General features: G+C 43.2%; 1 protein-coding gene across 4 annotated transcripts in view; it reads right to left on the bottom strand.

Annotated features, from left to right (window-relative positions):
• The window catches only part of dnmt3a (DNA methyltransferase 3 alpha), a 200,699-nt gene that overhangs the window by 137,232 nt on the left and 36,829 nt on the right, over positions 1-26,638 (bottom strand). For all 4 annotated transcript variants that reach the window (XM_062968931.1, XM_062968945.1, XM_062968934.1 and 1 more), the window contains exon 2: positions 6,341-6,553. In XM_062968931.1, coding sequence (XP_062825001.1) covers positions 6,341-6,415 — 75 coding nt within the window. In that variant the 5' untranslated portion in view covers positions 6,416-6,553. The remainder of the gene's footprint in view (positions 1-6,340; positions 6,554-26,638) is intronic.

Here is a 26,638-nt window from a genome sequence, read left to right as displayed (position 1 = left end):
TTATTCCCCTCCCTGTAATTAGGACTTTATTTTTCTTTTCTTTTTGTTGTATCAACCTAGAGCCGTGAATGATGGGTTGTGTTGTCAAATTTCGAGGTTGGGGGGCCTGTAGTTTTGTTGTTTTGTCCGCTGCCCTGATGCCATCACTCTTTTATATATATAGATAGTGGTATAGTTCAATATAGTAATATATAATGCTAATATTGTGTTATGCTAATAATATAATATATTGTATGTACATACAGCTGCTCTGAGTCCCCTTCGGGGTGAGAAGGGTGGGATATAAATGTAGTAAATAAATGCAGTAAATAAATAATAAATTTTAGACTTAGGCTCGGCCAAAGTCTGACATGACTTGAAGGCACACAACAACAACAACAACAATCCTGATTAACTTGACTATCTCATTGGCCAGTAGCAGGCCCACACTTCCCACTGAAATCCTAATAGGTTTATGTTGGTTAAAATTGTTTTCATTTTTAAATATTGTATTGTTCTTTCATTGTTCTTGTTCTTGTTGTTGTTTTTGCACTACAAATAAGACATGTGAGGTGTGCATAGGAATTTGTATTATTTTTTTCAAATGATAATTCGGCCCCTCAACAGTCTGAAAGATTGTGGAACGGCCCTCTGCTTTAAAAGTTTGGGGACCCCTGCCCTAAACGGTTCTGGTCCTGCCTATCTATCCAAACGTATCTCCTCCTATGAGCCCATTAGAACCTTAAGATCTTCCGGGGAGGCCCTGCTCTCGATCCCACCTGCCTCGCAGGGCCTTCTCGGTGGTGGCTCCCCGGCTGTGGAACTCCCTCCCCAGCGATATCCGGCAAACCCTGGGATTTAGAAGGAAACTAAAAACTTGGCTCTGCGCCCAGGCATTCAGCGAACAAGCTCATGGGCTGATGTAATTGGGTCGCAAATCTGTAATTGTAGCAGTAGTGAATGACTGAGGATGGTGCAATATCACTGCCTTGCAGCGTTTTAATTTTTGTATACTTTTTATCATGTTTTAATTGTCTTGTTTTATAGTATATTTGTTGCAGGCCCTCGTGGCAGAATGTAAGCCGCTCTGAGTCCCCTCGGGGAGAAGGGCAGGGTATAAATGCATGTAATAAATAAATAAATAAAATAAACTACAACTCCCACAATCCCTCCAAAGACCTCCGGTATGTTTTGTTGGTCATGGAGGTTCTGTGTGCCAAGTGAGTTCCAGTTCCATTGTTGGTGGTGTTCAGAGTGCTCTTAGATTGCCAGTGAACTATACATCCCAGTACTTACAACTCCTATAAATTATGGTGAATTCTTCCCAAACCTCTCTCTAGTACAGGGGTCCTCAAACTTTTTAAGCCGAGGGCCGGTCCACAATCCTTCAGACTGTTGAGGGGCCGGATTATCATTTGAAAAAAAAAAAAAAAACAAATTCCGATGCACACTGCACATGTCTTATTTGTAGTGCAAAAATAATAACAACAACAACAATGAAAGAACAATACAATATTGTTTAAAAAACCAATTTTAACCAACATACATTTATCAGGATTTCAATGGGAAGTGTGGTCCTGCTTCTGGCCAATGAGATAGTCAAGTTAATCAGGATTGTTGTTGTTGTTGTTGTTGTGTGCCTTCAAGTCATTTCAGACTTTGGGTGAGCCTAAGTCTAAAATTTATTTATTTATTTACTGCATTTATTTACTACATTTGTATCACACCCTTCTCACCCCAAAGGGGACTCAGAGTGGCTTACAAATTATATGTGCATACAATATATTATATTATTAGCATAGCACAATATTAGCATTATATATTACTACTAGCTGTGCCCGGCCACGCGTTGCTGTGGCTTAGTCTGGTGGTGTTGGTCAGTCTACATTAGGTTGTATTTATGCTGTGACCTCCACCCTTCTTTATGCTCACATTAGTAGTAGTATTTGAAGTCTGTTACCTTCTTCAATTTTTGTGTTGATTGATAATTGCTTGAGATCCCTGTTGTCTTTGGTTTGTTGTTAGTTGTAATGTCTGATTCTGCTGAGTGCGGTTTATATTTTTATTGTGGTACAATAGTCTTTTTTTTGTTGTGTCTGTTTTAATTGTTTATTATTGTTGTTGTTGTTGTGGTCATGAAGGTTGGATAAGTTAGATGGTACTGTATTGTTTTTTGGAGGCCCAGTGTAGCACTGACTGGCCTCTCAGCCTCAGTGCCTGGCTGTTTCTTGCCTGTGATGGTGTTGATTCTTATTGCTGTTGTTGTTGTTGTTGTTGTCATTGTTATTATTGTAATTGTTTTTTTGGAGGCCAAGTGTGAATGTAGGGATTGGGGAGGTGGATGAGTTGTGTTGTCAAATTTTGTATTTGTTATAGTCACAATGCGTTGTTGTGAGTTTTGTGGGTCCGGATTGTGGTTTTGTGGTGTGGTTGTGTTGTTACAACTGAGAGGCAAGGCTTTTGTGTTGTGTTGACAAGTTTTGTATTTCTGGGGCGTTTAGTTGTGTTGTTATAGTCACTATGCACTGTTGTGAGTTTTGTGGGTCCGGATTGTGGTTTTGTGGTGTGGTTGTGTTGTTACAATCGGGAGGGAATGCTTTTGTGTTGTGTTGCCAAGTTTCGTATTTCTGGGGCGTTTAGTTGTGTTGTTATAGTCATGATGCATTGTTGTGAGTTTTGTGGGTCCAGTGTGGTTTTGTGGTGTGGTTGTGTTGTTACAACTGGGAGGCAAGGCTTTTGCATTGTTTTGCCAATTTTGTATTTCTGGGGTGTTTAGTTGCGTTGTTATAGTCATGATGTGTTGTTGTGAGTTTTGTGGGTCCGGATTGTGGTTTTGTGGTGTAGTTGTGTTGTTACAACTGGGAGAAAAGGCTTTTGTGTTGTGTTGTCAAGTTTTGTATTTCTGGGGCGTTTAGTTGTGTGCCAAGTTTCGTATTTCTGGGGCGTTTAGTTGTGTGCCACGTTTCGCATTTCTGGGGCGTTTAGTTGTGTTGTTATAGTCACAATGCATTGTTGTGAGTTTTGTGGGTCCGGATTGTGGTTTTGTGGTGTGGTTGTGTTGTTACAACCGGGAGGCAAGGCTTTTGCATTGTGCTGTCAAGTTTTATATTTCTGGGGCGTTTAGTTATGTGCCAAGTTTCGTATTTCTGGGGCGTTTAGTTGTGTTGTTATAGTCACGATGCGTTGTTGTGAGTTTTATGGGTCCGGATTGTGGTTTTGTGGTGTGGTTGTGTTGTTACAACCTGGAGGGAAGGCTTTTGCGTTGTGTCGCCAAGTTTCGTATTTCTGGGGCGTTTAGTTGTGTTGTTATAGTCACGATGCATTGTTGTGAGTTTTGTGGGTCCTGTGTGGTTTTGTGGTGTGGTTGTGTTGTTACAACTGGGAGGCAAGGCTTTTGCATTGTGTTGCCAAGTTTTGTGTTTCTGGGGTGTTTAGTTGTGTTGTTATTGCATGATACGTTGTTGTGAGTTTTGTGCGTCTGGATTGTGGTTTTGTGGTGTGGTTGTGTTGTTGTAACCTGGAGGCAAGCCTTTTGCATTGTGTTGCCAAATTTCGTATTTCTGGGATGTTTAGTTTTGTTGTTATAGTCACTGCGCAAACAACTTTATCATTTTATATATATAGATATTGAAATATACCACTATACTGTAATATTATTAGTAATATTATATGTAACTAGCTGTGCCCAGCCACGCGTTGCTGTGGCGAAGTATGGTGGTATGGGAAATAAAGTATTGAGGAATTGGTGGTAGTTAAGGTAGTTAAGGGTCCCCTGGGCTGAGTGGGTTGCTAGGAGACCAAGTGAGCGGAGCTTAGCCTTCTAACTGGCAGCAATTGGAAAAAAAACAATTATTCCTCTCCCTCTAATTAGGACTTTATTTTTCTTTTCTTTTTGTTGTATCAACCTAGAGGCATGGATGAGGGGTTGTGATGTCAATTTTCGAGGTTGTGGGGTGTTTACTTTTGTTGTTTTGTCCGCTGCCGTGATGCCATCACTCTTTTATATATATAGATATAGAATATATAATTAATATTATTATATGGTATTATTATTAGTGTTATATTGTATTACATTATAATATTATTATCAATATTATATGTATATACAATATATTATATTATAAAATTGAGGGCGGGGGCCAGGTAAATGACCTTGGAGGGCCGCATCCGGCCCCCAGGCCTTAGTTTGGGGACCCCTGCTCTAGTATGTTCTCTCCTGACGTTTCGCCCACATCTATGGCAGGCATCTTCAGAGGTTGTGAGGTCTGTTGGAAACTAGGCAAGTGGGGTTTATATATATCTATGGAATGATGTCCAGGGTGGGAGAAAGAAAGAACTCTTGTCTGCCGGACGCAAGGGTGAATGTTGCAAAGAATCACCGTGATTACTATTGAAGGGCCTTGCAGCTTCAAAGCCTGGGGGAATCCTTTGTTTTTATTAATTCATTGCCTCAGGAGGACTTTTGAGCTGGGAGGAAATACAGATATGGGGGGTTGGACTAGATGGCCCATGTGGTCTCTTCCAACTCTTATATTTTTTTTGAAGGCATTGAATGTATGCCACGGTTTGTTGGAATCCGCCCTGAGTCCCTTCAGGGAGATAGGGTGGAATAGAATTAAAGTATTATTATTATTATTATTATTATTATTATTATTATTATTATTATTATTATTCTATGTTGTGTGATTTCTGGGCTGCATGGCCAATGTGTTCTAGCAGCATTTTCTCCTCAGGGAGATAGGATGGAATAGAAATAAAATTTATTAATAATGGGGAAAACCTTTACTTTTACCATTATTATTATTATTATTATTATTATTATTATTATTATTATTATTATAATATTAATATTCTATGTTGTGTGATTTCTGGGCTGCATGGCCAATGTGTTCTAGCAGCATTTTCTCCTGATGTTTCGTCTGCATCTGAAGATCCTCTAAAAATGCCAGTAGCCACAGATGCAGGCAAAACGTCAGAAGAAAATGCTGCTAGAACACAATGCCCGTGCAGCCCGGAAACAATACAACAGCCCAGCGGTGGCGCAATGGGTTAAACCCTAATGCTGCTGAACTGCTGACCTGAAGGTTGAAAGTTCAAATCTATGGGACAGGGTGAGCTCCCATCTGTCAGCCCTAGCTTCCCTGCCAACCTAGCAGTTCGAAAACATGCAAAGGAGAGTATACATCCATGGGACATGGCGATCTCCCGTCTGTGAGCCCTAGCTTCCCTGCTAGCCTAGCGGTTCAAAAACATGCTAAGATGAGTAGATAAATAGGTACTGTTTCAGGCGGGAAAAGACAAGAGACACTCCAACCAATCTTGCCAGCCACACGATCAGGAAGTAACAACCCAGGCTTGAAAATGGAGAAAAGCACGTCCCAGAAACCATAGCTGAGAACACCTCCAGAAGCCAGAAATGAAAGGAGAAGCCTTGCCCTTGTTTGTGTTTGTGTCTCACTGTATCTGTGATCGTAAGGGCATTGAATGAGTGCCTATATATATGTAAATACTGTAATCCGCGCCCACCAATCTTGCCAGCCACACAAACAACACAGCCTCCTCGGCTTATAAATGGAGCAAAGTTCCTCCCAGAAGCCATAGATGAGCACCGCATCCAGAAGCCGGAAATGAAAGGAGAAGCCTTGCCCTTGTTTGTGATTGTAGGGCATTGAATGTTTGTTTATTTATTTATTTATTTATTTACAGCATTTATATTCCGCCCTTCTTTCTCACCCCGAAGGGGACTCAGGGCGGATCACATTACACATATAGGCAAACATTCAATGCCTTTTAACATAGAACAAAGACAAGACAAACATAGGCTCCGAGCAGGCCTCGAACTCATGACCTCCTGGTCAGAGTGATTCATTGCAGTTAATTGCACTGGCTTGCTCTCCCACCTGCGCCACAGCCTGGGCCTGTTTGCCTATATATATGTAAATACTGTAATCCGCGCAGGCTCCTCGGCTTGAAAATGGAGAAAAGCTCCTCCCAGAAGCCATAGATAAGCACTGCATCCAGAAGCCGGAAATGAAAGGAGAAGCCTTTGCCTTTGTTTCTGTTTGGGTGTCTCACTGTATCTGTGTTTACCTATATATATGTAAATGCTGTAATCTGCGGAATATAAATCAAGTGTCTTAAAGTGTATTCCAGCTGTGAAAGCCTTCGACAAGACAATACAGACAGGGATTCTGAAATAAATAATTCAATATTCTCAGCAAGTGGCAGAGGCAAGCTGTTGGTGTGCCTTCCTGGAGTTGACACGAGCGAACCGGTTGCCACAAAGCCTTTTCCTAAGCCCAGCAGAGCTCATGTGGCAGGCACATCTGTGGCTGCCAATCCCACCACGGGCAGGGCTTACCTTGCGGGCATCGGTGGCCTCTCGGTCTGCGGCGGAGCTGCTGGAAGTGGTGTCGACGGGCCCATTGGATGGCATGGTGGGCGCTGCGGGGCGGAGGCCGAGGCTGCAGACTTGTCGCTTCCGGGACTCAACTTACGGGAGGTTCCAGGCTTGGTGTGGAAGCGTCGAGGGAAAGAGGCCAGACCCCAGTGTCGTCGTCGCCTCTTCTAGCCCCTGCAACAGAGCGAGAGAAAAGCAGGATGAGGGTGAGGCTATGCGTGGGCGAACAGAGAGGTGGGTGGGTGGGCGAACTTCAGGGGCCTCTTTCTCTCCCCATGCAAATAATCATTAACGCGCCACAGCCTTGACTCAGCCGGCGTCTGCGGGGGCCCGGTGCCAGTCTCAGTGCGACGCCGGCATCCCCACCCAGTCCAAAGACCGGCCGCCCCTGCACATCAATTCAGGGAGCATCTGGACCCACCCAGGAGCTGCAAGAAGAACGGCCCCCAAGTCTAACCCGGCTTTGAGATTTGCTGGAGAGCCCTTCCTTGTCTCTGTCCCACCGCCCACATATGCACACTTGGTGGCAAGACATACATGAGCTACTCAATTTATTTACTACTAGCTTGTGCACCCAGTGATGCTCGGGTTATTTGAAAAAGGCCCAGATCTGTCATTGCTAGGATTCAGAATGCTCTCTGGAGGCAGAGAGAACTACAACTCCCATGTGGGCAGGTCTGTCCCCTTAAACATCTCCAGCATGTTGTTAGTCGTAAGGATTCTGTGTGTGTCAAGTTTGGTCCAGATTCGTGGCCAGCTGGGTTCAGTGCTCTCTGGATACAGGTGTACTATAACTCCCAGATACCAATAATAATAATAACAATTGGGAAGTGTTCGACTTGTGATTTTGTGAAACGAAATCCAGCATATCTATCTTGTTTGCTGTGTCATACTTATAATAATAATAATAATAATAATAATAATAATAATAATAATAATAATAATCAGAAGGCCTGATCCTTGCAGCCCAGGAGCAAGCCATCAGAACAAATGCAATTAAGGCCAAGATCAAAAAATCAGCTGTGTCATACTATGTCTTTGTGTCAATAATAATAATAATAATAATAATAATAATAATAATAATAATAAAACTTTATTTATATCCCGCCACTGTCTCCCAGTGTGACACAAAAACAAGTGCAAAACAAAACATAGGCAAAACAGTCAACACAACATCATCGATTCACAGTACAATAGAAAGAATGCAAAACTTAAAACTTAAAACTTGACTCTTGTGCAGCAGAGTTTATAGAAAAAAGCAACTTCAACGCAAACTTTCTAGTAATAATAATAGTAATAATACAGTCACAGTTCCTTTGCAGTATCATCAGACTCATGTTTGGTCCTTGCATTTACTTCATGCAATGCTTTCCATCAAAAAATATGTCTCCTCCCAATCTTATTTTCTGGTTTATGGAAATGAGAATGGAAGACAATCTTGCCAATGTCAAATAGGCTTTAAGCCAGGAGTTCACGCTGAGTAAGTCCAGGAGTAAACACTCAGTAAACCCAAAAATATTCAACCAACTTTCCCCGGTTTATACCCCTTCGGAAGTGACCCAAAACTTGCTGACCTTAATTACTCCAATTATGCAGCTTGTGGATTGTAATCAACGAGAGAAAGTCTTTTTCTCCTCCCACCACAACTTAGTCTTGGACCTTAATAGACCCGACAGGCCACGAGACCCAAGACGTATGTCCAGTTGAATTGGACTCAACAATTTTTTAAAGGTTCATATGTTCATGCCTTGGGATCGTTTCTAATTAGCATCCAATTTTGCATTTACTGTTAGCTGCCTGGAGTCCTTATATCAGGAAAAAAAAAGGCAGGATAAAAATAAATCAAGGAAATAAATAGAACCGGTGTTTATATTCTGCCTTTCTCGCAGCAGGAGACCCGAGGCAGTGAACAACTTGAAATAAAATGCAGCTGAAACAAAACCATCAAGCGGTTCTGCACATTTCAGAGAAAAGAACTGGCAAAAACCATGACCCTATACCATGGGGACCACCAAATGCAGCATTGCTCAAACACACAAAAAAAGAACACAAAATGTACTGCAGACTGATTCAACCAGAAAAGTCAGCCATAGCAGAACACTTGATGAACCAACCTGGACACAGAATATTATTTGAAATGATTGATCATTCTCACAACCACCATGTCAGGCTACACAGAGAAGCCACTGAAATCCACAAGAAGCATGTGGACAATGTCAACAGAAAGGAGGAAATGAACACAGTCTGGCTCCCAGTATTAAAAAAAACTCTAAAATCAGGACAGTAAATAAAGAACAACACTCAGAAAACAGGGGAATTCCAGGCAAGAAACTATCAGCTGACATCTCCTAACAAAGGATTCCCCCAGGCAGGAAGGATCCAGGTTTTGAAGCTGCAAGGCTACTCAATGCTAATCAAACTGACCAAGTGCAACATTCACACTTGCATCAAACAGACGAGTTCTTTCTCTCATCCTGGACATCATTCCAACACTTCCCAAACAAGTGCCAGTTGTTGGGATTCATCCTGGACTACTCAAGTCTAAATGTAGTCAGATAGATGATAGAGTTAGATTGAGGGAATCCTTTCCCCGTTTCCAAAGCATGCCTAGATAGGATTCACCATTGTTTCCTGCTTCCCATACTATTTAGGCCAGCCCATCCTTTGATGATCCTAGAAATGTGATCTCTCCTAGGGCTTTGAGGTAACTTCCCCAATTTGGTCCTTTGGAATGTTTATGGCCCTAGAGAAGAAGCAACCCACGAGGCTTGGTCGCCATTCCTTCTTCCTGCTTTGTTCCAGAGAGGATGCACCTCTGTCTCCTATTAGTCAAGACTAGCTGTGCCCAGCCAGGCGTTGCTGTGGCGTCTGGTGGTGTTGGTGAGAAATTGTTGAGGTAGTGGTGGTATCGAATGTCTGTTGTATGGTTGTCTTTATGTTTAGTATGCATTTGGTTGTTTGTGTACTGTGAAAGTGGTGAGGGTAGAGGGGGTCTATGTCCCTGTGTAGTACTGTATAGTATTTATACGTTGTCCATGTGTTGTGAATGCTTGGATTGTGTCCTGCTGCATAGTAGAAAGGGTTGGGCTGGATGGCCCTTAGGGGTCTCTCCAAACTCTTGTGCCTGTCCCCTGGTCTGAGTAAGTTGCTAGGAGACCAAGTGGGCGGAACTTAAGACTTGTAACTGGCAGCAACTGGATAAAAACAATTATTCCTCTCCCTCTAATTAAGACTTTATTTTTCTTTTCTTTTTGTTGTATCAACCTAGAGTCGTGGATGATGGGTTGTGTTGTCAAATTTCGAGGTTGGGGGGCCTGTAGTTTTGTTATTTTGTCCGCTGCCCTGATGCCATCACTCTTTTATATATATAGATAGACGTAGTTGTCTATAGAGCTTTGTTATTTTAATCCGTCTATGTGTATTAGATCAGGATAGACTAGCTAGATAGGTCCTAACCTTTTCTATCCTTCAATGGATTTCTTTTTACCTCAATAAATGCTTTTAATCTTCAAAGCTAACTTTGCATCCCTTTTGCCTCCCTCAGAGGCCTTCCAAACTCATACTGCTGCAATTCTTTACTCTGCTATTTTAATGGGAATTTACCTCATAAAAAGGGTGAATAGAACTTAACGGCTCTTCTATTCCCAACACCAGTTAACACTTCCCAAACAAAGGATGCCTCCATGCAACAGAAGCCAGGCTACCTAGACAAGGGGTTCAACACCTCCCCCCCATTTTTCTGGCTTAAAAAAACTTATTTACTCATGAATTTTAACTGATTAACCAAATCCCCATGAGTGTCCCTTGAAGTTTATCTAAATTGAAGGTTTCTAAATTATTTTGTATTATGGAACTTCTCTTTATGATTAACTAAAAACAAGTTTAACCCCCGTCCCTGAAATTTCTTTCTGGCTATGGTCCTGGGAGATACCCTCACTCATTGACTTTGCAGCCACAAAGCTACTCAAGGCTAACCAAGCTTGCTAATTGCAACATTCACACTTGCTCCAACAGAGAAAGTTATTTGGGGTTGTGGTGTGTTTTCCGGGCTTTATGGCCACATTCTAGAAGTATTCTCTCCTGACGTTTCGCCCACATCTATGGCAGGCATCCTCAGAGGTTGTGAGGTATGGAGAAACTAAGCAATGAAGTTTTATATATATCTGTGGAAAGTCCAGGGTGTGAGAAGAACTCTTGTCAGTTGGAAGCCAGAGTGAATGTTGTAATTAATCACCTTGATCAGCATTGAATAGCCTAGCAGGCTTCATCTCTTGGCTTCTTCCTGCCTAGGGGAATCCTTTGTTCAGAGTCATTAGCTGCCCCTGATTGATTCATGTCTGGGTTTCCTCTGTTTTTAGAGTGTTGTTCCTTATTTACTGTTCTGATTTTTTGAGTTTTTTTTAATATTGGTAGCCAGATTTTGTTCATTTTCATGGTTTATTTATTTACAGCATTTATATTCCGCCCTTCTTTCTCACCCCGAAGGGGACTCAGGGTGGATCACATTACACATATAGGCAAACATTCAATGCCTTTTAACATAGAACAAAGACAAGACAAACACAGGCTCCGAGCGAGCCTCGAACTCATGACCTCCTGGTCAGAGTGATTCATTGCAGCTGGTTGCAGCTGGCTTGCTCTCCAGCCTGCGCCACAGCCCGGGCCTACTCCTTTTTGTTGAAATTGTCCACCTGCTTGTGGATTTCAGTGGTTTCCCCTTGTAGTCTGACATGATAGTTGTTGCAGTGGTCCAGCATTTCTGTGTCCTTAAATTGACAAAGAGTTTTTTCCCCCCACAAATACATTGAAGAGATGTGTGCGCGTGTGAGAGGGAGGGATGGAGGATGTGTGAATGTATGACTGGGAGGATTTAGTGGATAAGGAAGGATAACAGAACTGATGGGTTTAAATGAGTAACTTATATAGGAAAGTATGGTAACTTATATAGATGGGTACGGTAACTGCCACCAACGTGAGGTAATGGTCTTCCTTCAGGCTTATAGAGAGGCAAGGAGACTGATCTTTATGAACAATAAAACTCAAGTTTATTTTGGTACATAAGTGTGTGGTTTCAATCAGTAAACATTCCAGATCTTAAGTTACAATGTAGTCTTGCTTGAATGGATATATCTTAAATAACTTCTTTTCGAACAGTAAATAAAACACCCGGTCAACTTATATCACCAGCCTTTCCCCCGAGTGAACAATAAGCTGCTGTCCTTAGCTGATTCCCACAGCTCCTAATCTTTCCAAAACCTAACAGCAACAGATCCTCTCAAAACCTTATCAGCAACTGAGCTTTTAAAAAGGGAATATGCTCCAACTGTCAACTTAGCCACGCCCCTTTTTCTCCCAAGGGAAGCTGTGTTACCATGGCAACCTACCAAACGCTGCTTCCAGCTGGTTTCCATGTTAGGCTTTTCCTTGCTAATATATAACTCCCCTTTTCCTTTAACAAACAAATAAATAAAATCATATCAATAATCTCTGTTTAACACATAACCTCTTTACATACATGAACCTTCCTTGCTTAGTTTCTCCATACCTCACAGCCTCGGAGGATGCCTGCCACCTTGCCTCGTGTCCGACAGACCTCTGAACAAACCTCTGAGGATGCTTGCCAGTGGTGCAGGCGAAACGTCAGAAGAGAATGCTGCTGGAACATGGCCATACGGTCCGAAAAACTTACCAAAAACCCAGTGATTCTGGCCATGAAAGCCTTTGTCAACACATTTGTGATGACTCATGGGCCATGTAGTCCCGTTCCTAGTACTATTGAGGCAGATGAAGAGGAAAACTTGGGTTTCCCACCGTTTCTGCCAGATTTGGAGCCCTTGCACCTGCAAGATGTTTGCCCACAAGAAGTCAGCCAAACAAGCCTTGAACAGAAATCTCCCCCATTTTCTCGCCGGGATTATTATAATCAAGATAGAAGCGCTCGAGAGGCGACTCGCCGGAGCGCTAGGATAGCTGCCAGACAATTAGATGATTAAGTCTGTTTCCCTTGGGAAACTTTAAGGAGTCATGCATCTGGACACAGTATAGGTTTCGGTTCTTGTTCCCCAGAGAAAGTGTTCCTTGGCGGGAAAACAAGATCCTATATAGGTGTTTGCCCGCACAGAAATCCTTGCGGAGTCAATTCGTCGGCTTGAGGAGTGAGATCGTGTGTAGACTTCGTACTCCAGTTCCCAGATCCCGGATCAAGTTTCCAGCCCAGCCTTGTACCATGGACTTCTATGGACTCAGTTCTTGATTCATGTTTGCCTTGCTTCAAGTTTGATCTTGCCAAGTTTCAAGTCTTGCCTTGCCTTGCGTTTTTACCACGGACCTTGCTTCTCAGATTCAAGCCTTGTTTTCCAGTTTCCTTCGGATTTACCTTAAGCCTCAAAGACTATGGACAGTTCCCCACACTATTGCTTGCCAAATAGTGTGTGTTTCGGTGAAGTGGATTATAACTTTGGACTTTAATATCACATATTGGACATTGTTTTCCTGGACTATATTTGACCTTTCCTGAAAGGTCTACTCCTGAACTATATTCTACACTTGTTTTTACTGACTTTATATATTCCTTTAATAAAGATATTAGATAGAATCTGGCCTCTGCGCATGGTTATTGGTGCTCTGCAGCCTGGGTCCTGACAACATTATAATTTCACGAAAATGGGCATCTTTCCCAGCCGCTTTTCTGTGTTGTTTTTGGAGAAAGGGACCCAAAAGGAAGAGTGGCACCGCAGCAGCAGCAGCCACAACGTCTTTCCAAAAGAGACTCAGCCAAGCCAGAACCCGCTTCCCATTCAGGACGGAGGAAAGAGCGGAGTCTTGGTTGCCATCCAGCGAAAGGCACTAAAAATAGCCAGGCTGGGAACGCAAGCCCCCCTCACTCAACTAGGAAAGAAGTCCGACTCCTTGGACAAAGAGTCCGGGGTCCGTCCCGGTGCTGCGGAGTGGAGTGTTCCCTGCAGCCTGCAAAAAGGCCACTTCCCCTCCATGCCAGCCCCCTCCTCCAAGGACCCCTGACATCCCAGCCTTGCCCAACACTCACCACCAGCACTCCAGTCTCAATGGGCAGCAGAGGACAGAACAGTTGGACGGACAGACAGAATGAGGTGGGGAGAAAAGGAGCCCTTCTCCGCCATGGGACCCTTGCCCACGCAGGAGGGGGGCAGCGCTGCCTGGGGCCTGCCAATCCCAACACAAACACACACACAAACAAACACACCCCTCTTTTTTCGATAGAGTTACGAGTTGGGTCGATACAGGGAATGCTGTGGATGTAGCGTACCTGGATTTCAGTAAGGCCTTCGACAAAGTCCCCCACGACCTTCTGGCAAACAAACTAGTAAAATGTGGGCTAGACAAAACTACGGTTAGGTGGATCTGTAATTGGCTAAGCGAACGAACCCAAAGGGTGCTCACCAATGCGTCGTCTTCATCATGGAAAGAAGTGACAAGTGGAGTGCCGCAGGGCTCCGTCCTGGGCCTGGTTCTGTTCAACATCTTTATTAACGACTTAGACGAAGGGTTAGAAGGCACGATCATCAAGTTTGCAGACGACACAAAACTGGGAGGGATAGCTAACACTCCAGAAGACAGGAGCAGAATTCAAAACGATCTTGACAGACTAGAGAGATGGGCCGAAACTAACAAAATGAAGTTCAACAGGGACAAATGCAAGAGACTTCACTTCGGCAGGAAAAATGGAAATCAAAGATACAGAATGGGGGATGATGCCTGGCTTGACAGCAGTGTGTGCGAAAAAGACCTTGGAGTCCTCGTGGGGAACAAGTTAAACATGAGCCAACAATGCGATGCGGCTGCTAAAAAAGCCAATGGGATTCTGTCCTGCATCAATAGGGGAATAGCGTCTAGATCCAGGGAAGTCCTGCTCCCCCTTATTCTATTCTGCCTTGGTCAGACCACACCTGGAATATTGTGTCCAATTCTGGGCACCGCAGATGAAGGGAGATGTTGACAAGCTGGAAAGCGTCCAGAGGAGGGCGACTAAAATGATTAAGGATCTGGAGAACAAGCCCTATGAGGAGCGGCTTAAAGAGCTGGGCATGTTTAGCCTGCAGAAGAGAAGGCTGAGAGGAGAAATGATAGCCATGTACAAATACGTGAAGGGAAGTCATAGGGAGGAGGGAGCAAGATTGTTTTCTGCTGCCCTGCAGACTAGGACGCAAGGGAACAAGGGCTTCAAACTACAGGAAAGGAAGGAGATTCCGTCTGAACATCAGGAAGAACTTCCTCACTGTGAGAAAGGCTGTTCGACAGTGGAACTCTCTCCCCCGGGACGTGGTGGAGGCTCCTTCTTTGGAGGCTTTTAAGCAGAGGCTGGATGGCCATCTGTCGGGGGTGCTTTGAATGCGATTTCCTGCTTCTTAGCAGAATGGGGTTGGACTGGATGGCCCATGAGGTCTCTTCCAACTCTACTATTCTATGATTCTATGATTCTATGATTCTGCTCCCCTGGCAAATCAGACCCAAAGCAAGAATTGCAGCTCATTCACCACTGGAAGCGGTGCTAGAAGAGGACTTACTGTATATACTCAAGTATAAGCCTAGTTTTTCAGCCCTTTTTTTAAGACTAAAAAAGTCCCGCTCGGCTTATACTCGGGTGAGGATCCTGGTTGGCTTATATCTGGGTTAGCTTAAACTCGAGAATATATGGTACATTCATTATTTTTCTCTATTATTACATTTATTATTTTTCTCGATTATTGTTGATACTATTACACTTATTTGGCTCTATTTTATTATTATTAACTAGCTGTGCCCGGCCACGCGTTGCTGTGGCGAAGTATGGTGGTATGGGAAATAAAGTATTGAGAAATTGGTGGTAGTTAAGGTCAAGGGTAAAGGTTTTACCTTACATTAAGTCCATTATAAATGGGTTATATAGCTGTGTGGAAGGGCCTTGAGTCTACACTACCATATAATCCAGTTCAAATCAAATAATCTGTATTTTATAGGCAGTGTGGAAGATGCCTAAGTGAGGCCTAACTCTGCCTGTCCCCTGGGCTGAGTAGGTTGCTAGGAGACCAAGTAGGCAGAGTTCTAACTGGCAGCAATTGGATAAAAAACAATTATTCCTTTCCCTCTAATTAGGACTTTATTTTTCTTTTCTTTATGTTGTATCAACCTAGAGGCGTGGATGAGGGGTTGTGTTGTCAAATTTCGAGGTTGGGGGGGGGGGCCTGTAGTTTTGTGGGTCGCCGTGATGCCATCACTCATTTATATATATAGATAATGCATTTATTATTTCACTCTGATCTTATTATTATTATTGCATTTATTATTTTACTCTATTATTACATGTATTATTTACCTGTATTTATTATTATTATTATTATTATTATTATTATTATTATTATTATTATTATTACTATTACATGTATTATTTTACTCTATTATTATTATTAAAAGGATACATAAGCACATTTACATTGAAGAAGATGAGAATAATGATTTGATCAGAGTTGGACAGTCTTATCTTAAATTTGAGCTTTTTGTAAATACAGTAGAGTCTCACTTATCCAACATAAACGGGCCGGCAGAATGTTGGATAAGCAAATATGTTGGATAATAAGGAGGCATTAAGGAAAAGCCTATTAAACATCAAATGAGGTTATGATTTTACAAATGAAGCACCAAAACATCATGTTATACAACAAATTTGGCAGAAAAAGTAGTTCTATACGCAGTAATGTTGTGTTGTAATTACTGTATTTATGAATTTAGCACCAAAATATCATGATATATTGAAAACATTGACTCCAAAAATGCGTTGGATAATCCAGAATGTTGGATAAGCAAGTGTTGGATAAGTGAGACTCTACTGTATTCAAAAACATTTAACCTACTGATGCCTTAGGAAGTGTTCGACTTGTGATTTTGTGATATGAAATCCAGCAAGTCTATCTTGTTTGCTGTGTCATACAATAAAATAATAACAACAACTTTTTCTATTCTGCCACGATCTCCCCAAAGGGACTCAGGGCGGCTAATATGGGGCCAGGCCCAGAACAAAAACATACACAGAGTTTAAAGAAATAAAGATATTTCTTTATCTTCCCGGTTAATACCTTCTCTGAATAGACCTACAAGGCCGCCCCGAGTCCCCGTTGGGGAGATGGTGGCGGGGTATAAATAAAGTTTTATTATTATTATTAAGGCACATTGCTGGGCCCTTGTGCTGCTGAACTGCTGACCTGAAGGTTGGTAGTTTGAATCCACAAAACGGGGTGAGCTCCTGCTGTTAGCTCCTGCCAATCTAGCAGTTCAAAAACATGCAAATGTGAGTAGATAAATAGGTACTGTTTTGGCAGGAAAAGGCAAAAAGATGCTCCAAGCAGCCATGCCGGTCACATGACCAGGAGGTGTCTATGGACAGCACAGGCTCCTGAGCTTGGAAACGGAGAAAGAGAATCTACCCCAGGGCTGGAGATGAGAACTGCCTCCAGAGCCGGAAATGAAGGGAGAAGCCTTTGCCTTTGTCTGTGTATTTTCATTGGCAACAAGGCACTGAATGTTTTCCTGTGTTTTTTTATATGTTGTAATCCCCTGTCGACATGAAAACCCAGTGGGTGACCCTGGGCAACCCCTTTGGGTCACCATCAGTCAGAAATGACTTGAAGACAACAACAACAACAACAACATCCACCACCACCACCACCACAACTTTGGTTAAGTCTCACTCTCAGGACAGCCATGGCAAACCTATTCTAAAGAAACCAGGCCACATAAACTCCCATGTTTCCAAAAGTCAGATTCATTTTGAAAGCGTGCAATGACAACAAACACATTGCAAACCCTGTGTGGGACTGTATGTATCCCTTTGTTTATATTCTGCTTTTCCCCCAAAAGGCAGCTTGCAAGAGACAAAGAAATGTTAAGCAAAAACATGTGGAAGATGAAGCAGAAAAATTACCAAAATAAGACTCTTTGTCAAAAGCATCTACAGCAGGCACGGGCAAACTTCGGCCCTCCCTCGGGGTGTTTTGGACTTCAACTCCCACCATTCCTAACCGCCTACCGGCGGTTAGGAATGGTGGGAGTTGAAGTCCAAAACACCCCGAGGGAGGGCCGAAGTTTGCCCATGCCCAATCTATAGAATCCGTTCTGTCCTTGTGATCATAGCCATTCTCGAAGAACTCTTATGCCTTAATGTCTGCTTGCAGAATTCTGTTCACAGGCAAGGTTAGATGCAAGCAGGAGCACAAGAGGAAGAAAACAGAGGATGATAACAGATATTTCGGGCAATACACTTGGCAAGTGAATGAGGTGATAATGAGACACTAAATAAAGATATAAATCAGGCATGGACAAAGTAAGACCCCCTGGACACTTACCTCAGCCCCTCCTCATTTTCCCTGTCCTCTTGGCATAAGGATACGGTGGCCAACCACATCCTTATGCAGGAAGGATGAGGAGGAAGGCATGCAGCAACCGAGAGCCCTCTGGAGAGCTCTCAACTACCACATGTCCCGTCCTCCTCCCGGCATAAGGATGGTGCGAACGGCCCCGTACTTATGCCGAGAGGATGATCAGAAGAAGGTTCTCAGCCACCGCATGTCCCGCCCTCCTCCGGGTATAAGTATAGAGCTGAAGAAGTGGCTGAGAGTCCTCAGGAGAGCTCTCAGCCACCACATGTCCTTTCCTCCTCCCGGTATAAGGATGGTGTGAACGGCCCCGTTCTTATGCTGAGAGGATGAGCCGAAGAAGTCATGCAACGGCTGAGAGCCCTAAGGAGAGCTCTCAGCCGCCGCATGTCCCATCCTCCTCCCAGCATAAGGATGGTGTGAACGGCCCCGTTCTTATGCCGAGAGGATGAGCCGAAGAAGTCATGCAACGGCTGAGAGCCCTAAGGAGAGCTCTCAGCCGCCGCATGTCCCATCCTCCTCCCAGCATAAGGATGGTGTGAACGGCCCCGTTCTTATGCCGAGAGGATGAGGCGAAGAAGGCACGCAGCAGCTGAGAGCTCTCAGGAGAGCTCTCAGCCACCGGATGTCCCGCCCTCCTCCCGGCATAAGGATGGTGCGAACAGCCCCATTCTTATGCCAAAAGGATGAGCCGAAGAAGGCACACAGCAGTTGAGAGCCCTATGGAGAGCTCTCAGCCACCGGATGTCCCATACTCCTCTTGGCATAAAGATGGTGCAAACAGCCCTGTCCTTATGCTGGGAGGATGAGCCGAAGAAGGTACCCAGCAGCAGAGAGCCCTCAGGAGAGCTCTCAGCCACTGCATGTCCTACCCTCCTCCCAGCATAAGGCTGGTGAGAACGGCCCCGTACTTACGCCAAAAGGATGAGCTGAATAAGGCACGCAGCAGCTGGGAGCCCTCTGGGGAGATCTCAGCCGCCGCATGTCCTGCCCTCCTCCCAGCATAAGGATGGTGTGAACGGCCCCGTTCTTATGCCAAGAGGATAGGTCGAAGAAGGCACGCAGCAGCTGAGAGCCCTCAAGAGAGCTCCCAGCCACCGCATGTCCCACTCTCCTCCCGGCATAAGGATGGTGCAAACAGCCCCGTTCTTATGCTAAAAGGATGAGTCGAAGAAGGCACACATCAGCTGAGAGTCCTCTGGAGAGCTCTCAGCCACCGCATGTCCTATCAGCATAAGGATGGTGCAAACGGCCCTGTTCTTTTGCCAAGAGGATGAGCCGAAGAAGGCACGCAGCAGCTGAGAGCCCTCTGGATAGCTCTCAGCCACCGCATGTCCCGCCCTCCTGCGGGTATAAGGATGGTGCGAACGGCCCCGTTCTTATGCCAAAAGGACGAGCCAAAGAAGGCACACAGCAGCTGAGAACCCTCTGGAGAGCTCTCAGCCACCACATGTCTCGTCCTCCTCCCAGCATAAGGATGATGCGAACGGCCCCGTTCTTATGCCGAGAGGATGAGCCGAAGAAGGCACGCAACAGCCTCTGGAGAGCTCTCAGCCACCAGATGTCCCATCCTCCTCCTGGCATAAAGATGGTGCAAACAGCCCCTTCCTTATGCCGATAGGATGAGCTGGAGAAGGCACGCAGTGGCTGAGAGCCCTCAGGAGAGCTCTCAGCCACCACATGTCTCGCCCTCCTCCCGGCATAAGGATGGTGTGAAGGGCCCCATTCTTATGCCAAAAGGATAAGCCGAAGAAGGCATGCAGTGGCTGAGAGCCCTATGGAGAGCTCTCAGGCACCGCATGTCTCGCCCTCCTCCCGGCATAAAGATGGAGCTAAGGGCCCCATTCTTATGCCAAAAGGATGAGCCGAAGAAGGCACGCAGCAGCTGAGAGCCCTCTGGATAGCTCTCAGCCACCGCATGTCCCGCCCTCCTGCGGGTATAAGGATGGTGCGAACGGCCCCGTTCTTATGCCAAAAGGACGAGCCAAAGAAGGCACGCAGCGGTTGAGAACCCTAAGGAGAGCTCTCAGCCACCACATGTCTCGTCCTCCTCCTGGCAGGAGACGACAGCCTGAAGATCGAGGAGGACGATCAGGGAGGACGATCGGGGAGGATGGGGTGAGCAGCCAGGAGGACAACCTGAGGATGGTCCAGGCCCTGCCCCACCCTCTCCCAGGCCCTCTCCCTCCCGGGTCCGTCCCATCCAGTGCATGCCCCGTCTCTCTCCTCCCGGCCCAACCATGCCTGATATAAATGCACCCGTTAGCACCTCTGGGACCCAACAAAGAGGAAGACATTTCCAACATCCTCACTCCTTCCCATTTCTCCTTGACAGTTCAAGAGCTGGGCTTGAGTGTCAGCCTACTTGATGAGCGGAGCCTTTGCAAGTCAGGACTCGGCCCCATCCAGGTGTGGGGAGACCTCAATCCCGGGGAGATGCGCATCAGACGCCACCTGTGCCTATCCTAACAGGTTGGATGCTCCAGGATGTTTGTTGCTTTGACATGCCTGCAAGCGGACCTGACTTCTGGCAGACCTTTCCTGGATTTCTACGGCAAGAATTGTTCAGGAAAGACTTCTTCCGAAGAGGAGAGAGTGTGACTTGCCCAAGGCCGGCCAGCAGCTGAGAAGGGATTCAAGAGATTCCTCTGATGCCTATGACACTAGACCTCACTGGCTCTTGGAAGCTCTTTTGAACAAGCAAAATGGTGAATCTGCTCATCCCACTCTGAACCAGTAGATCCTGATGCAAGATCCTCCAGTGAGTCTAAGGGCCTTTCCCCACAGTCATATAATCCAGAATATCAAGGCAGATAATCCACAATACCTGCTTTGAACTGGGTTACCTTCCTTCCTTCTTTCCTTCCTTCCTATGGATTTCCTTGGCAGAGCAGAGATCCAAATCCTGATCTCCACAGCTGTCATCCAGTGAGAACTCAAACCACTGAGCGACTGAATTGAGTCCTCGAGTTCATCTAATCTCCTTTCAACAGCACCATGGCAAGTGACAATCACAGCATTCGGGGGCTGCAGCTCTTGGAAGATGGATAATAATAATGGGACCCTGAAGAAGGAGACAGAAGGCCTGATCCTTGCAGCCCAGGAGCAAGCCATCAGAACAAAGGCAATTAATAATAATAATAATAATAATAATAATAATAATAATAATAGAAGACCTGGCTCTGGCTCACGAATGGGACCCTGAAGAAGGAGACAGAAGGCTTGATCCTTGCAGCCCAGGAGCAAGACATCAGGACAAAGGCAATTCAGGCCAAGATCGAAAAATCAGCTGATGACCCAAAATGCAGACTGTGCAAGGAAGCTGGTGAAACTATTGATCATATCCTCAGCTGCTGTAAGAAAATTGCACAGACAGACTACAAACAGAGGCACAACTATGTGGCCCAAAGGATTCATTGGAACTTATGCCTCAAGTCCCACCTCCCAGCAGCAAAGACTGGTGGGATCACAAACCTGCAAAAGTATTGGAAAATGAGCACGCAAAGATACTGTGGGACTTCCGAATCCAGACTGACAAAGTTCTGGAACACAACACCCCAGACATCACAGTTGTGGAGAAGAAAAAGGTTTGGATCATTGATGTCACCATTCCAGGTGACGAAAAACAACAGGAAAAACTCAGCCGCTCTCAGGACCTCAAGATTGAACTTCAAAGACTCTGGCAGAAACCAGTGCAGGTGGTCCCGGTGGTGATGGGCACACTGGGTGCCGTGCCAAAAGATCTCAGCCGGCATTTGGAAACAATAGACATTGACAAAATCACGATCTGCCAACTGCAAAAGGCCACCCTACTGGGATCTGCAGCATCATCCGAAAATACATCACACAGTCCTAGACACTTGGGAAGTGTTTGACTTGTGATTTTGTGATACGAAATCCAGCATGTCTATCTTATTTGCTGTATCATAATAAAATAATAATAATAATTTATTCTTATATCCCGCCCCATCTCCCCAGCTTACAAAGGGACCATGCCTAAACAATATAATAATACAACAGTAAAAAAATCCAAACACAGCAATAAATACATTTTTAAAAAGCATACTACAACAACAATTTAAAAACACTTAAAACATGTTCAATGCCCTGGAGCGGTATAGTTACAGTAGAGTCTCACTGATCCAAGCTAAACGGGCCGGCAGAACCTTGGATAAGCTAATATCTTGGATAATAAGGAGGGATTAAGGAAAGCCTATGCAACATCAAATTAGGTTACGATTTTACAAATTAAGCACCAAAACTTCATGTTATACAACAAATTTGATGGAAAAAGTAGTTCCATACGCAGTAATGTTATGTTGTAATTACTGTATTTACGAATTTAGCACCAAAATATCACGATATATTGAAAACATTGACTACAGAAATGCCTTGGATAATCCAGAACGTTGGATAAGTGAGACTCTACTGTACTTCAATCTACAGAATAAGGTTAACAAGGTGCAATGCATTATAACTTCTAGTGGAATGGTATAGCGATAAGATGCAAAGTGTTGGAATAAAAAGCAGTATTTATTTATTTACAGTACAGTAGAGTCTCACTTATCCAACATAAACGGGCCGGCAGAACGTTGGATAAGCGAGTTTGTTGGATAATAAGGAGGGATTAAGGAAAAGCCTATTAAAGATCAAATTAGGTTATGATTTTATAAATTAAGCACCAAAACATCATGTTATACAACACATTTGACAGGAAAAGTAGTTTAATATGCAGTAATGCTATGCAGCAATTACTGTATTCACGAATTTAGCACCAAAATATCACGATATTTTGAAATCATTGACTACAAAAATGCGTTGGATAATCCAGAACGTTGGATAAGTGAGACTCTACTGTACTTCAATCTTCAGAATAAGGTTAACAAGGTGCAATGAATTATAATTTCTAGTGGAATGGTATAGCGATAAGATGCAGTGTTGGAATAAAAAGCGGTATTTATTTATTTACAGTATTTATATTTCGCCTTTTTCATGTTTGCCTTATACAGTAGAGTCTCACTTATCCAACGTAAACGGGCCGGCTGAACGTTGGATAAGCAAATATGTTGGATAATAAGGAGAGATTAAGGAGAAGCCTATTAAACATCAAATTAGGTTATGATTTTACAAATTAAGCACCAAAACATCATGTTATACAACAAATTTGACAGAAAAAGTAATTCAATACACAGTAATACTATATAGTAATTACTGTATTTACGAATTTAGCACCAAAATATCACGATATATTGAAAACATTGACTACAAAAATGCGTTGGATAATCCAGAACGTTGGATAAGCGAGTGTTGGATAAGTGAGACTCTACTGTATGTGTATACATTACACATATAAGGCAAACATTCAATGCCTTTAACATAGAACAAAGACAAGACAAATATAGGCTCCGAGCTGGCCTCGAACTCATCACCTCTTGGTCAGAGTGATTTGTTGCAGCTGGCTGGCTGCTCACCAGCCTGCGCCACAGCCCGGGCTCACTTTGATGTTCTTCTTAATTAAAAATGGTTTGAAAAAACCAGGTTGGTTTTGGATGCAGGTTCCAAAGGAGCACATGGATGTGCTGCCAGTCTCCACCAGCTTTGCGGAACAGGATCGCCAGAAAATCTCCCAGATTGCACGGAAAAGTAGAGTAAAAATGTCTCAAGCCAGCCTTGAAGTCCTGGCTGGGGCACGGGTCCAGAAACCCATAGATTCCTGAGTGTGTGTGTGTGTGTGTGTTTGTGTCAGGATTTGGACTCATGCAGCTGTGCTCTTCCGCCTCGGCATGCAGAAGAAGCGCATGAGAAATGGCCAAAACGTGCCAAAAACGGCAAAAAAGAGCGAGCGGAGCAGGCTTTTTGGCACATCGCTCTTGCTAAGTAGGACAAGGGGCAGGGAGACAGATTTAAATTCCTCAAATACCCAGCAATAAACTTCCATGCTTTCCTGCCAACAGCTACATTTTTAGTGTTTGCAGCTTAATTCCATGTGAAAGTGGCTCTTTGGGACTGATCCGGGGACCTACAACGGGCACAATTTAATCTGCTGGGGGCAAGAAGGGAAAACTTGCAGAGCCTGTGTTAAAAGGCAACCCACTTTGGGGGTTGACTTATAATAATAATAATTATTATTATTATTATTACTGTATATACTCGACTATAAGCCGACCCGAATATAAGCCGAAGCACCTTATTTTAACCACAAGAAATTGGGAGAACATTAGACTCTAGTATACCGTATATCTATATATATAAAAGAGTGATGGCATCATGGCGACTGACAAAACAACAAAACTACAGCCCCCCCAACCTCGACATTTGACAACACAACCCATCATCCACGCCTCTAGGTTGATACAACAAAAAGAAAAGAAAAATAAAGTCCTAATTAGAGAGAGAGGAATAATTGTTTTTATCCAATTGCTGCCAGTTAGAAGGCTAAGCTCCTCCAACTTGGTCTCCTAGCAACCCAATCAAAAATAATAAAAAACACTAAAAAATAATTAAAAACACTAAAAGATTAATACAATAAAATACTATAATAACAGAAAATAACTAAAAATAATACAAGAAAATAATAAAATACAATAAATAAAAAGATAACTTACAATAAAAGTAATTTAAAAATACAAATAACGTCAAATAATAATTACACAACAATTTTTAACCAATACCACCACTACTTTGCCACAGCAACGCGTGGCCGGGCACAGCTAGTACTCAAGTATAAACCGACCCGAATATAAGCCGAGGCACCTAATTTTAACCACAAAAAATTGGCTCCAGTATACCGTATATACACGAGTATAAGCCAACCTGAATATAAGCCGTGGCATCTAATTTTAACCACAAAAAGTTAGGAAAACATTAGACTCCAGTATACCGTATATACTCAAGTATAAGCCGACCCGAATATAAGCCAAGGCACCTAATTTTAACCACAAAAAATTGGCTCCAGTATACCGTATATAAATGAGTATAAGCTGACCCGAATATAAGCCGAGGCACCTAATTTTAACCACAAAAAATTGGGAAAACATTAGACTCCAGTATACCGTATATACTCAAGTATAAGCCAACCTGAATATAAGCCGTGGCATCTAATTTTAACCACAAAAAATTAGGAAAACATTAGACTCCAGTCTACCGTATATCCTCAAGTATAAGCCGACCCGAATATAAGCCAAGGCACCTAATTTTAACCAGAAAAAATTGGCTCCAGTATACCGTATATACACGAGTATAAGCTGACCCGAATATAAGCCGAGGCACCTAATTTTAACCACAAAAAATTAGGAAAACATTAGACTCCAGTATACCGTATATACTCAAGTATAAGCCGACCCGAATATAAGCCGAGGCAACTAATTTTAACCACAAAAAATTGGCTCCAGTATACCGTATATACACGAGTATAAGCTGACCCGAATATAAGCCGAGGCACCTAATTTTAACCACAAAAAATTGGGAAAACATTAGACTCCAGTATACCGTATATACTCAAGTATAAGCCAACCTGAATATAAGCCGTGGCATCTAATTTTAACCACAAGAAATTGGGAAAACATTAGACTCCAGTATACCGTATATACTCAAGTATAAACCAACCCGAATATAAGCCGAGGCACCTAATTTTAACCAGAAAAAATTGGCTCCAGTATACCGTATATACACGAGTATAAGCTGACCCGAATATAAGCCGAGGTACCTAATTTTAACCACAAGAAATTGGGAAAACATTAGACTCCAGTCTACCGTATAAACTCATGTATAAGCCAACCTGAATATAAGCCGTGGCATCTAATTTTAACCACAAAAAATTAGGAAAACATTAGACTCCAGTATACCGTATATACTCAAGTATAAGCCGACCCGAATATAAGCCAAGGCACCTAATTTTAACCAGAAAAAATTGGCTCCAGTATACCGTATATACACGAGTATAAGCTGACCCGAATATAAGCCGAGGCACCTAATTTTAACCACAAGAAATTGGGAAAACATTAGACTCCAGTCTACCGTATATACTCAAGTATAAGCCGACCCGAATATAAGCCAAGGCACCTAATTTTAACCAGAAAAAATTGGCTCCAGTATACCGTATATACACGAGTATAAGCTGACCCGAATATAAGCCGAGGCACCTAATTTTAACCACAAGAAATTGGGAAAACATTAGACTCCAGTCTACCGTATAAACTCAAGTATAAGCCGACCCGAATATAAGCCAAGGCACCTAATTTTAACCAGAAAAAATTGGCTCCAGTATACCGTATATACTCGAGTATAAGCTGACCCGAATATAAGCCGAGGCACCTCATTTTACCACAAAAAAACTGGGAAAACATTGACTGCAGTATAAGCTGAGGGCGGTAAATTTCAGAAATAAAAATTACATTAATTGAGGCACCAGTAGGTTGAATGTTTTTGAATATTTACATAAAGCTCAAATTTAAGATAAGACTGTCCAACTCTGATCAAATCATTATTCTCATCTTCTTCAATGTAAATGTGCTTATGTATCCTTTTAATAATAATAATAGAGTAAAATAATACATGTAATAATAATAATAATAAAAACAGGAAAATAATGCAAGTAATAATAGAGTAAAATAATAAATTAAATAATAAGACCAGAGTGAATAAATGTATTAATAATATTAAAAATAGAGTAAATAAATGTGATAGTAGATAATACAATAATAGAGAAGGATAATAAATGTAATAATACCAATAATAATAGAGAGAAATAATAAATGTAACATATATTCTCGAGTATAAGCTGACCCAAATATAAGCCAACCAGGACCCTCACCCGAGTATAAGCCAAGGGGGCCTTTTTCAGTCTTAAAAAAAGGGCTGAAAAACTAGGCTTATA

This window comes from Anolis carolinensis, chromosome 1, assembly GCF_035594765.1.
Source record: "Anolis carolinensis isolate JA03-04 chromosome 1, rAnoCar3.1.pri, whole genome shotgun sequence".
NCBI classification, from domain to species: Eukaryota; Metazoa; Chordata; class Lepidosauria; order Squamata; family Dactyloidae; genus Anolis; species Anolis carolinensis.
Note: the sequence above shows the minus strand (reverse complement) of the source record. Positions and strands in the feature narration are given on the sequence as shown.